Raw genomic sequence first — 12069 nt, 5'->3', positions numbered from 1 at the left:
AATGCCCAGTTTTTGATTTTTTTTTAGCAGCTCCCAGATAATTCTAATATGCGTCCACGGTTGAGAATCACTTTTTAAGGTTATGTGGGTGAATATTTGGCAGTTAGTATTAGATTGATATAAGGATAATATAAGTATTTTATTCTATATACTGTATTAATAGTAAAGTACCCTAAAATTTAAGATGATGGTAGTATTTTCAGTAGTAGTCATACTTATAGTAGTATTAGTAGTAGTAATAAAAGTATTATGACCGGGCCTCCCTGGTGGCGCAGTGGTTGAGAGTCCGTCTGCCGATGCAGGGGATACGGGTTCGTGCCCCGGTCTGGGAGGATCCCATATGCCGCGGAGCGGCTGGGCCCGTGAGCCATGGCCGCTGGGCCTGTGCGTCCGGAGCCTGTGCTCCGCAACGGGAGAGGCCACAACAGTGAGAGGCCCGCGTACAGCAAAAAAAAAAAAAAAAAAAAGTATTATGACCAAATCCATTAAAAGAATGCCCCACAGATGGAGCAGGAGACAACCATGGCATACTGAGAGAGTAAAAGTCTCTGTCTTATGATTTTATAGGACAGGGAATTTAGGAACCAAGCAGAGTGCATAAAGAAAAGGATTACTTGGGACTTGGAAAGTCGCTGCTACCTTGATCCTCCTACGGTGATCAGGTAGGAAGAGGGAGGGAATATGTCTAACCAACAAAGACTGTAGGTGGGAAGAAATGTTACTTTTGTTTATTTATATTTGAGTTAAGGTGATCTTGAGGTTCTCTTCCACCACATCTGCTAATAGCAGGCTTCTAGGGATGGTAGCTTACCCATGGGGGATTCTTGTTTCATTCAGAGCTGATTTGTGTGGTGGCTCTACAGTATTATTAGATATCCAGGCTCAATCTTTCTCTTTGCTCTACCTTCTTTAACATGTACGTTCCATCCACAAGGTTGTCTCATGGCTATTGACATGGAGCTCCAGCCTGCACATTCACATTCCTGTCAGAATGTTGGAAGAGGGGAGTGCTTATGGATTAAAAAAGGACACATCCTGGCTGTATTAGCCCCTCTTATAGAACCTTCCTGGAATCTGACAACCCCTGTTTACATCTCATTGGCCATCTCTCGATGCAAAAGAGGTTTAGGAAATAGTGGTTTTGTTGGACACATTGTCACCCAGACTAGATCAGGATTTATATACTAAAGCAGAACATTACACAGTTTTGTGTGGGTAACTATCGGTCTCTGTCACAGTGACCTGGAGATTAGGGAGAGGTGAGAAATAGAGGATTATCAATATATGTATAATCTGAATGAAAATCTCTGTTTTTTTCAATTAATAGACTATTTTTTAGAACAGTTTTAGGATTACAGAAAAATTGATCAGATATTTCAGAGTTCCTATATACCCAATTTGACATTAGTATATAATATTAATGTATATTGTTGGATTTGATTTGCTGATATGTTATTAAGGATACATTGTTACTATTATTACTTTGAACAGTTATCTATTTGACTAATTAAAAATAAGAAAAAAATTTTAATTTATTTTACTTTAATCTGTTTCATTCTCTGATTTTCTTCCTTTCTTTATGTAGATCCACGTTTCTGACCCACATCATTTCCTTTTTTTTGAAGACTTCTAGCATTTCTTTTTTTTTTAATAGGCATTTTAAAATTTTTATTTATTTGTTTTTGTTTTTGGCTATGTTGGGTCTTTGTTGCCGTGTGCAGGCTTTCTCTAGTTGCGGTGAGCGGGGGCTACTCTTCGTTGCAGCGAGTGGGCTTCTCATTGTCGTGGCTTCTCTTGCTGGGGAGCACGGGCTCTAGGCACGCGGGCTTCAGTAGTTGTGGCACATGGGCTCAATAGTTGTGGCGCATGGGCTTAGTTGCTCTGTGGCATGTGGGATCTTCCCAGACCAGGGCTCAAACCCGTGTCCCCTGCATTGGCAGGCAGATTCTTTTTTTTTTTTTTTTTTCAGGCAGATTCTTAACAACTGCGCCACCAGGGAAGTCCAACTTTTAGCATTTCTTGCACGGCAGGTCTACTGGCCACAAATTCCTTCCATTTTTGTTTGACTAAGAAAGTATTTTTCCTTCACTTTTGAAGGATAATTCCACTAGATGCAGAATTCTAGGTTGGTGGTTTGTTTCTAAACCACTCTCTTCTTGCTTGCATGATTTCTGAAAGGAAGTCCAATGTAATTCTTATCCTTATTCCTTCATAGGTGTGGTGTTTTTTTCTCTGACTTCTTCCAAGATTTTCTCTTTCTCTTTGGTTTTCTGCAGTTTGAATATGATATACCTAGGTGTAGATTTTTTTTTGTATTTATTATGCTTGGTGTTCTCTGAGCTTCCTAGATGTGTGGTATCTGCCATTAATTTGGTAAGATTTGTAGCCATTATGACTTCAGATATTTCTTTTGCTCCTTTCTCCCTTTCTTCACATTCTAGTGTTCCTGTTATACCTTTTGTAATTGTCCCACAGTTCTTAGATATTCTGTTGTGATTTTTAAATTGTTTTCCCCTTTCCGTTTCAGTTTGGGAAGTTTTTATTGGCTCAGTGGCTTCAAGATCACTGAGTCTTTCCTCAGCTATGTCCAGTCTGTTGATAAGCCCATCAAAATAATTGTTCCTTTTTTTTAGTGTTTTTGATTTCTAACATTTCCTTTTGATTCTTTCTTAGAATTTCCATCTCTTTGCTTACATTACCCATCTGTTCTTGCATTTTGTCTGCTTAATCCATTAGAGTTCTTAACATACTAATCATAGTTATTTAAAATTTTCTATCTGGTAATTTCAAAATCTGTGTCATATCTGAGTCTAGTTCATATGCTAGCCTTGTCTCTTCAGACTGTATTTTTTCTTGCCTTTTACCATTCCTTGTAGTTTTTTATTGAAAACTGGACATTATGTTTTGGGTAGTAATAAATGTGGTAATTAGGTTTTTTACTGTGAGTTTTTATGTTAACCTGGCTAGGAGGTAGGCTGTGTTTAACACTTGCTGTAGCTGTAGATGCTAGAGGCTTCAGTGTCCTTTTGCTCCTTCCCTGTTGTCTTTGGGTTTGCTAAGAGCTCTTTCCTAAACAGGGTTTGTGTTTTGCAGATTCTCAGTTATAATTCACTGTTATTATACTGGATCCTGTTGATGTGTGGCGGTAAGGTGTTGGGGAAGGGAAGTGTTCTATAATCCTGTGATTAAATCTCAGTATTTTAATGGGTTTGAGCCCATAAGTTGTGACTTCATAAGTGTGTAATAGTCTTTTTTTCTTCCTCTCTTCGTGTGAGACAGGAAGGCTAAATAGGACTGGAGTTGTCTAATTGCCCTTTCCCTGGGTCAGATAAAACTCTGGTGAAGTAGTTTCCCTTACAGAGCAGGCCTTTGTTATGGAGAATACTCTGGACATATTTTAATATGGTTACCTTTCCTTTCTCCCTGCCTAAGTCTATTCTCTTGTTTTCACAATGAGAGTCTGATGGAGCTCCTTGATTTAAAATCCAAGAACGTGTGGGGACCCCCTAAGACTGGGCACCCAGGAGTTTTTAACTCTCTGGTTAGTTCATGCTCAGCCTCCAACAATCTTTCAAAATTATCATTAAAGTGTTTCTACCAGTTACTGGCTCTAATGGCTTCTGATGCCTGTAAGCTAATCTCAGCTGTGATTCTCTGTACTTGCCTGTTTCTCTAAACTTCCAGGTGGCAATTTGCCCTGTGAACTTAATTCTTAGATGGATCTAAGAAAAGTCATTGATTTTCATTTTGACCAGCTTTTTTCTTGCATATGCCTTTATTTTTTTAATTAATTAATTTATTTGGCTGCACTGGGTCTTAGTTGAGGCATGCAGGCTCTTTGTTGCGGCGTGTGGGCTTCTTTCTAGTTGTGGTGCTCAGGCTCAGTAGTTGCTGTGCACAGTCTCTCTTTGTGGCGCTAGGGCTCCAGAGTGCGCAGGCTCAGTAGTTGTGGCGCACGGGCTTAGTTGCCCCGTGGCATGTGGGATCTTAGTTCCTCCACCAGGGGTTGAACCCTCATCACCTGCGTTGGAAGGTGGATTCTTAACCACTGGACCACCAGGGAAGTCCCTGACCAGCTCTTTTCTTGTTGTGAGGACAGGAGTGATAGCTTCCAAGCTCTTTATGGGTTTGAGCTGACAATGGAAGTCTTACTATGATTATTTTCACAGTAGAAATAAATGTACTTTATACTATTTGCATACTTGTCTGATTATTTCTTTAGAATAAATCACTAGAAGTGGAATTTGTGGGTCAAAGGCTATGAACATTTTAAAGACTTTTGATTCATGTTGTCAAACTGCTCTCAAAAATATACAATTTGCTTCTGCTAGCAGTATAGTATAATTATTTTTGGAATTTTATTGCTATGAGAAGGTTTTAAAAGCCCACATGCCTAATAAGAATTTTTACATATGTGCATTCCATTACTTCTTAAGAGAGGAATACTTCCTTTTGACCTAAATTATACTAACCCCATTTTTGCATGTAATGCTAATGGGCTGATTTTTCATCTGCAGTTTTCAGAAGCGAATTGCTGATTGCCGATTTTGGCCTGTAGAGATCACAAGGGTTCCTCTGGTTACTGTACCCAAAGGGAAATCTGCTAAATTTGAAAAGGTAAATTAGTTTACTTAAAAATATTTATATAAGAAATGCTGGGTTAGACCCAACCTGTTTTTCTGCTTCTAATTCTGATACCAAAGGAAAATATGAACTGTGTGGCTGCTCCCTAGGGTGACCAGCTTATCCTGATTTGCTCAATAGTTTCCCGGTTTTAGTGCTGAAAGTCTCATATCCCAGGAAACTCCCTTGTTCCTGGCAAATCAGGACGACTGGTTACCCTAGTTCCCTATTGTCCACTAACAATTATTTAGGCTTTATTCTCAGATATCCTATTTTCCTCTAGCTCTTTATTACAGTTTTACCATGGGTAAAACCATGAAAAATAGCCTTTTTTTAATGCTTTTCTTTTCTTTTTTTTTTTTTAATTTATTTATTTAATTAATTTATTTTTGGCTGCATTGGGTCTTCATTGCTATGTGCGTGCTTTCTCTAGTTGCGGAAAGTGGGGGCTACTGTTTGTTGCAGTGCGCAGACTTCTCATTGCGGTGGCTTCTTTTGTTACAGAGCATGGGCTGTAGGCATGCGGGCTCAGTAGTTGTGGCTGGCGGGCTCTAGAGCTCAGGCTCAGTAGCTGTGGCGCACGGGCTTAGTTGCTCCGCGGCATGTGGGATCTTCCCGGACCAGGGCTTGAACCTGTGTCCCCTGCATTGGCAGGCAGATTCTTAACCACTGCACCACCAGGGAAGCCTTTTAAAATAGCCTTTTAATACATCAAAAGTAGTTAAATATTGGCAATATGGTTCAACCTCCTACATCTTTCTAAATTTATTTTAGACTTACCTACTTAAATTGTTTTAGCCCACTAATTAGAGTAATAGGATTCATAGATGTACTACTATTCTGAAAAGATACAGCTTTGATGAGCCTAGAAAAGTTCTCTACTGTATTTTGTTTGTTTGTTTATGATAAAAATAAATGCATTTGTCCAAATGACTGTGTTTCCAGTTCATCCCACTGACTATGCCAACAGTTGCTTCCTATCATGCTGAAGAAGAAAACCATGGGAAATAGCCTAAGAAATGTCCCCTGCAAAAAGTCTTTTTTAAAACTTGAAATAGGTTGGAGGCGGTGAGGCTGCGGGCTGGGAGCTGGACTCCAGCTCCCAGTAAGCAGAACCCCTCGCGGTGCTGAGCCCACCGCCGGCCCCGGAGCCATGGAGATCGGCACCGAGATCAGCCGCAAGATCCGGAGTGCCATTAAGGGAAAATTGCAAGAACTAGGAGCTTACGTTGATGAAGAACTTCCTGATTACATTATGGTGATGGTGGCCAACAAGAAAAGTCAGGACCAAATGACAGAGGACCTGTCCCTGTTTCTAGGGAACAACACAGTTCGATTCACCGTATGGCTTCATGGTGTATTAGATAAACTTCGTTCTGTAACAACTGACCCCTCTAGTCTAAAGTCTTCCGATACCAACATCTTTGATAGTAATGTACCTTCAAACAAGAGCAGTTTCAGTCGAGGAGATGAGAGAAGGCATGAAGCTGCAGTGCCACCTCTTGCAGTTTCTAGCACTAGACCTGAAAAAAGAGAATCTAGGGTTTCTACAAGTTCACAGGAGCAGAAAGCCACTAACGTCAGACAGACTTATGATGATGGAGCTGCAACCCGACTAATGTCAACAGTGAAACCTTTGAGGGAGCCAGCACCCTCTGAAGATGTGATTGATATTAAGCCAGAACCAGATGATCTCATTGATGAAGACCTCAATTTTGTGCAGGAGAATCCCTTATCTCAGAAAAAACCTACAGTGACACTTACGTATGGTTCTTCTCGCCCGTCTATTGAAATTTATTGACCACCTGCAAGTCGAAATGCAGACAGTGGTGCTCATTTAAACAGGTTGCAGTTTCAACAGCAGCAAAACAGTATTCATGCTGCCAAGCAACTCGATATTCAGACTAGCCGGGTATATGAAACAGGACGTTTGTGTGAACCAGAAGTGCTTAACAGCTTAGAAGAGACTTATAGTCCCTTCTTCAGAAACAGCTCAGAAAAGATGAGCATTGAGGAAGAAAACTTTCGGAAGAGAAAGTTGCCTGTGGTAAGTTCAGTTGTTAAAGTAAAAAAATTCAGTCATGATGGAGAAGAGGAGGAGGAAGATGATGATTGTGGGTCCCGTACAGGAAGCATCTCCAGCAGCGTGTCAGTGCCCGCGAAACCTGAACGGAGACCTTCACTTCCACCTTCCAAACAAGCTAACAAGAATCTAATTTTGAAGGCTATATCTGAAGCTCAAGAATCCGTAACAAAAACAACTAACTACTCTGCAGTCTCACAGAAACAGACACTTCCAGTTGCCCCCAGAACTCGAACTTCTCAAGAAGAATTGCTAGCAGAAATGGTCCAGGGGCAAAACAGGGCCCCCAGAATAAGTTCCCCCGTTAAAGAAGAGGAAACAAAAGGAGATAATATAGACAAAAGTCAAGGAACTCAACGGAGGCAATTGTTATCCCGACTGCAAATTGACCCAGTAATGGCAGAAACTCTGCAGATCAGTCAAGACACAAGATCATTTATTCTGAAGAAGCCAAAGCTGTCTGAGGAAATAGTAGTGGCACCAAACCAGGAGTCGGGGATGAAGACTGCAGATACCCTTCGGGTACTTTCAGGACACCTTATGCAGACACGAGATCTTGTACAACCAGATAAACCTGCAAGTCCAAAGTTTATAGTGACGCTGGATGGTGTCCCCAGCCCCCCAGGATACATGTCAGATCAAGAGGAGGACATGAGCTTTGAAGGAATGAGACCCGTACACCACACCGCAGCCTCACACGAGGGACTCGCGGGTCTCCTCCACCCACAGCAGTTGCACTTGCTGAGCAGGCAGCTTGAGGACCCAGATGGTAGCTTTTCAAACGCTGAGATGAGTGAACTGAGTGTGGCACAGAGACCAGAAAAGCTCCTGGAGCGCTGCAAGTACTGGCCTGCCTGTAAAAACGGGGACGAGTGTGCCTACCATCATCCGGTGTCGCCTTGCAAAGCCTTCCCCAATTGTAAATTTGCTGAAAAATGTTTGTTTGTTCATCCAAATTGTAAATACGATGCAAAATGTACTAAACCAGAGTGTCCCTTCACTCATATGAGTAGAAGAATTCCAGTACTGCCTCCAAAACCAGTTACAACACCGGCACCACCTTCTAGTAGTCAGCTCTGCCATTACTTCCCTGCCTGTAAGAACATGGAATGTCCCTTCTATCACCCAAAACACTGTAGATTTAACACTCAGTGTACAAGACCTGACTGTACATTTTATCATCCCACCATTACTGTACCACCACGACATGCCTTGAAATGGATTCGACCTCAAACCAGTGAATGACACCCAGTCCTACCTGGCAGAAGACTATGGAATTTGAAAGTTTCCATTACTGATGAAAGACATTCTACAGAATTTGTCACATCTTTGAAACTTGGAATATATTGCTTTCATAATAATGAAGTTTATTGCCTATCTATCTGAAGTGTCTAATTTTTCAAGTTTGTACGTTTATTAAGTGATTTTAACATTGGGTGTTTTTGTTTTGTTTTGACTATGGAAAGGTAGTTTCAGGAGACGCTGAATTCCATTAAAACATTTGAGGCATGTTTGTGTGTGAAGCTGCTGTGTTCAAGTATCAGCATTTACAGTGTTGGTGGTATCACGTTAGTCCTGATAATCCAGTTTCAGGCTACAGCGTTGCTGTGTGTGTAGAGAGCTGTATGAGGGCAGTGTCCTTATTCCAAAAGTTGGATTGCTGTCTTCTTCGACTCTGAAAACAGGAGTGGCCCAAAGTGTTGAGGTGGCTTAAGACAGTTATTCAGCCCAACTTTCAAAGTGAATTTAGTATGAAAAACATGGTAATACAAACTTCTTGGGTTGAGTGCTGCTTTGGTAAATGGTTCCCAAATATCTCAGTCCCTTGCTTTCTGAGAAAGGATGAGTGAGGTGGGGCGTGTAGGGTGAAACAGTTGGAATGGCAAGGGCAAAAAATAGGAACAGTTCCTTAAAATGCCTTCATTTACTGTTAACATATGTTTTTTAAATAAATATTTTGGGATCTACATTATCACAAAATTATACAAAATTTTTTTACAAGTATATACATAAGGTATCAGAACAAACTTTAAACTCACAAGATTATAGCTATACATATATATTCGTACATTCTGAAAAATAACATTCTCAGAAGTAACTAACTCCACAGAAAATATAGTTAGTTATTACTGAAGATAATTTTTTAAATGTAAAAGTTAGATTTTTTTTAAATGACAGACTGTATAATTACATAGATCAGATGGGTAAACTGTAAAATAGGATTAAACTTTTGGAATACTGAATGAAAATAGGCTTTTGTGTATGTGGTTTTAAAACTGTTAAGGCAAGAAGTGTCCAATGCTTTAGAATTAAATAACGGATCACTGATTTTAAAGACGATGTAGTTTTTTAAAAAGTAAAACTAAAAGTTGGTTAGAAAAGAGTTAATGCAAAAGGGATAGTAAAGACTCAGAATATTCTCAGGACCAAATTAAACTATTAAAAAAAAAGTTCATTGACTTGCTTAGTCATATACCCAAGGGATAATAAAACTACGTGTGTAAAAATCCACGTTTCAGAGCCTAAAACCAGCAGCCTTGTGGCCATCATCTCTTTTGCATTGAGAGAAGAAAGAATTATCCAGTTATTAAACCATCTTTTAAGTTGCACTTTGCTGTGCTTATAAGACTTGAAACATTAGGAAAAGACAGTGCACACAAGAGCATGCATGAAGCTATCATGTAGTTAGTTAGGCTTGGGTGAAATGAATGACAATTCCACTTCATTCTAAAAAGTTTTCTTCATTGAATTGAAGGTATTTTTTCATTCCAGTGTTAACTTACTTGAGCTGCTTTACATCTGTGTAGAAGAAATTTGTTTTAAATTGTATTTCCAGAAATTTAAACAGACTTTTTAGTATCATTACTTATAAATGGAGTATAGTTGCATTCTCATAATTTCACTGTAAAGAACATAACTGGGAAACAAGAGCTTAAAGTGGTTTTAGTTCAGCCATTTTACAGGGGAATAAAAACATGCTGAAATCAAAAAAAAAAAACTTGAAATATAGTTGTTGCATAATATTATTAGTTTCAGGTGTACTACATAATGATTTGACACTTGCATACATTATGAAGTGTTCACCATGATAAGTCTAGTAACCATCTGTCCCCATACAAAGTTATTACAATATTATTGACCACATTCCTATGCTGTATATTATATCTCTGTAACTTATTTGTTATGTAACTGGTGGTTTGTACCTCTTAATCTGCTTCACCTGTTTCTCCCACCCCTTCCGGCAACCACCCGTTTTTCTCTGCATCTATGAGTCTGTTTTTATTTTGTTTTATTCTTTTTTTTTGATTCCATGTATAAGTGAGATGACGTGGTATTTATCTTTCTCTGTCTGACTTATTTCACTTAACATAATACTGTCTAGATCTATCCACGTTGTCACAAGTGGCAAGATTTCAATTTTTATGGCTAAGTAATATTCCATTGTGTATATATATACACACCACATCTTCATTTATCTTTTGATGGACAATTAGGTTGCTTCCATATCTATTTTAAATAATGCTGCAGTGAACATTGGAGTGCATATATCTTTTCAAGTTCATGTTTTTGTTTTCTTTGGGTAAATACCCCAAGGTGAAATTGCTAGATCATATGGCAGGTCTATTTTTAATTTTCTGTGGAACCTGTGTAGTGTTTTCCATAGGATCTCACCAATTTACAATCCTACCAACAGTACATGAGGCTTCCCTTTTCTCCACATCCTCGCCAGTGCTTATCTGTTGTCTTTTGATGGTAGCTATTCTGACAGGTGTGAGGTGGTATTTAATTGTGGTTTTGATTTGCATTTCCCTGATTGTCAGTGATGTTGGGCATCTTTTCATGTGTCTGTTGGTCATCTGTACGCCTTCTTTGGAAAAATGTCTATTAAGGTCTTCTGCCCATTTTTAAATCAAGTTGTTTGTTTTTTTTTGATGTTGTATGAGTTCTTTGGATATTAACCCCTTTTTGGATATATAGTTTGCAAATATTTTTCCCATTCAGTAAGTGGCCTCTTCATTTTGTTCGTAGTTTCTTTCACTGTGCAAAAACTTTTTATTATTTTTTAAAAATATTTATTTATTTATTTAGGCTGCACCGGGTCTTAGTTGCAGCACATGGGATCTTCATTGCGGCATGTTTTAGTTTCTTTATGCAGGATCTTTAGTTGTGGCACATGGGCTTAGTTGCTCTGCGGCATGTGGGGTCTTCCCAGACCAGGGATTGAACCCGTGTCCCCTGAATTGGCAGGTGGATTCTTAACCACTGGGAAATCCCAATGATGCATTTTAAAATGGGAATGTTTTCTTAATTTCTCTTTCTGCTAATTTGTTGTTAGTATATAGAAATGCAACTTATTTCTGTATGTTAATTTTGTATCCTGCAAACTTATTGAATTCATTTATTCTAGTAGTTTTTGGATGGTGTCTTTAGGATTTTCTATATATAATATCATGTTGTCTGCAGTGACAGTTTTACTTCCTCCTTTCCAGTTTTCCTTTTATTTCTTTTTGTTGTCTGATTGCTGTGGCTAGGACTTCTAATACTATGTTGAATAAAAGTGGTAAGAGTGGGCATCCTTGGGACTCCCCTGGTGATGCAGTGGTTAAGAATCCGTCTGCCAATGCAGGGGACACAGGTTTGAGCCCTGGTCTGGGAAAATCCCACATGCCATGGAGCAACTAAGCCCGTGCACCACAACTCCCAAACCTGTGCTCTAGAGCCTGCTAACCACAACTACTGAGCCTACGTGCCACAACTACTGAAGCCCACACGCCTAGAGCCCGTGCTCTGCAACAAGAGAAGCCACTGCAATGAGAAGCTGGTGCACCGCAACAAAGAGTAGCCCCCACTCGCTGCAACTAGAGAAAAGCCCATGCAGAGCAACGAAGACTCAATGCAGCCAAAAATAAATGAATCAATCAACAAATAAATAAAAATAAATGTATAAAAAAAAAAAAGAGTGGGCATCCTTGTCTTGTTCCAAATCTCAGAGGAAATGCTTTCAGCTTTTCACCTTTGAGTATGATGTTGGCTTTAGATTTGTCATACATGGCCTATATTATGTTGAGGTGTGTTCCCTCTGTACCCAGTTTGTTGAGAGGTTTTATCATAAATGGATGTTGAATTTTGTCAAATGCTTTTTATGCATCTATTGAGGTGATCATATTATTGTTATTCTTCAGTTTTGTTAATGTGGTGTATCACGTTGATTGATTTGTGGATATTAACCCATCCTGCATCCCTGAGATAAATCCCACTTGATCATGGTGTACCATTCTTTTAATGTATTGTTGAATTCGGTTTGCTAATATTTTGTTGAGGATTTTGATATTTATGTTCATCAGGGATATTGGCCTGTAATT

General features: G+C 39.3%; 2 protein-coding genes across 2 annotated transcripts in view; both read left to right on the top strand.

Moving 5' to 3' along the window:
- Positions 1 to 12069, top strand: part of CFAP70 (cilia and flagella associated protein 70) — a 93499-nt gene that overhangs the window by 27122 nt on the left and 54308 nt on the right. Inside the window, exons 8-9 of the mRNA XM_082640063.1 lie at positions 568 to 662; positions 4518 to 4617. Of these exons, the coding sequence (XP_082496189.1) occupies positions 568 to 662; positions 4518 to 4617 (195 nt within the window). The remainder of the gene's footprint in view (positions 1 to 567; positions 663 to 4517; positions 4618 to 12069) is intronic.
- LOC309814352 (zinc finger CCCH domain-containing protein 14-like) lies at positions 5688 to 8749 on the top strand. The gene is given in 3 exon segments (XM_082640075.1): positions 5688 to 6421; positions 6425 to 7836; positions 7838 to 8749. Coding segments are annotated over 3 exon segments (2142 nt in total). The 5' UTR covers positions 5688 to 5776; the 3' UTR covers positions 7923 to 8749.

The sequence above is a fragment of the Mesoplodon mirus genome (assembly GCF_964341445.2).
Source record: "Mesoplodon mirus genome assembly, chromosome: 2".
NCBI classification, from domain to species: domain Eukaryota; kingdom Metazoa; phylum Chordata; class Mammalia; order Artiodactyla; family Ziphiidae; genus Mesoplodon; species Mesoplodon mirus.
Note: the sequence above shows the minus strand (reverse complement) of the source record. Positions and strands in the feature narration are given on the sequence as shown.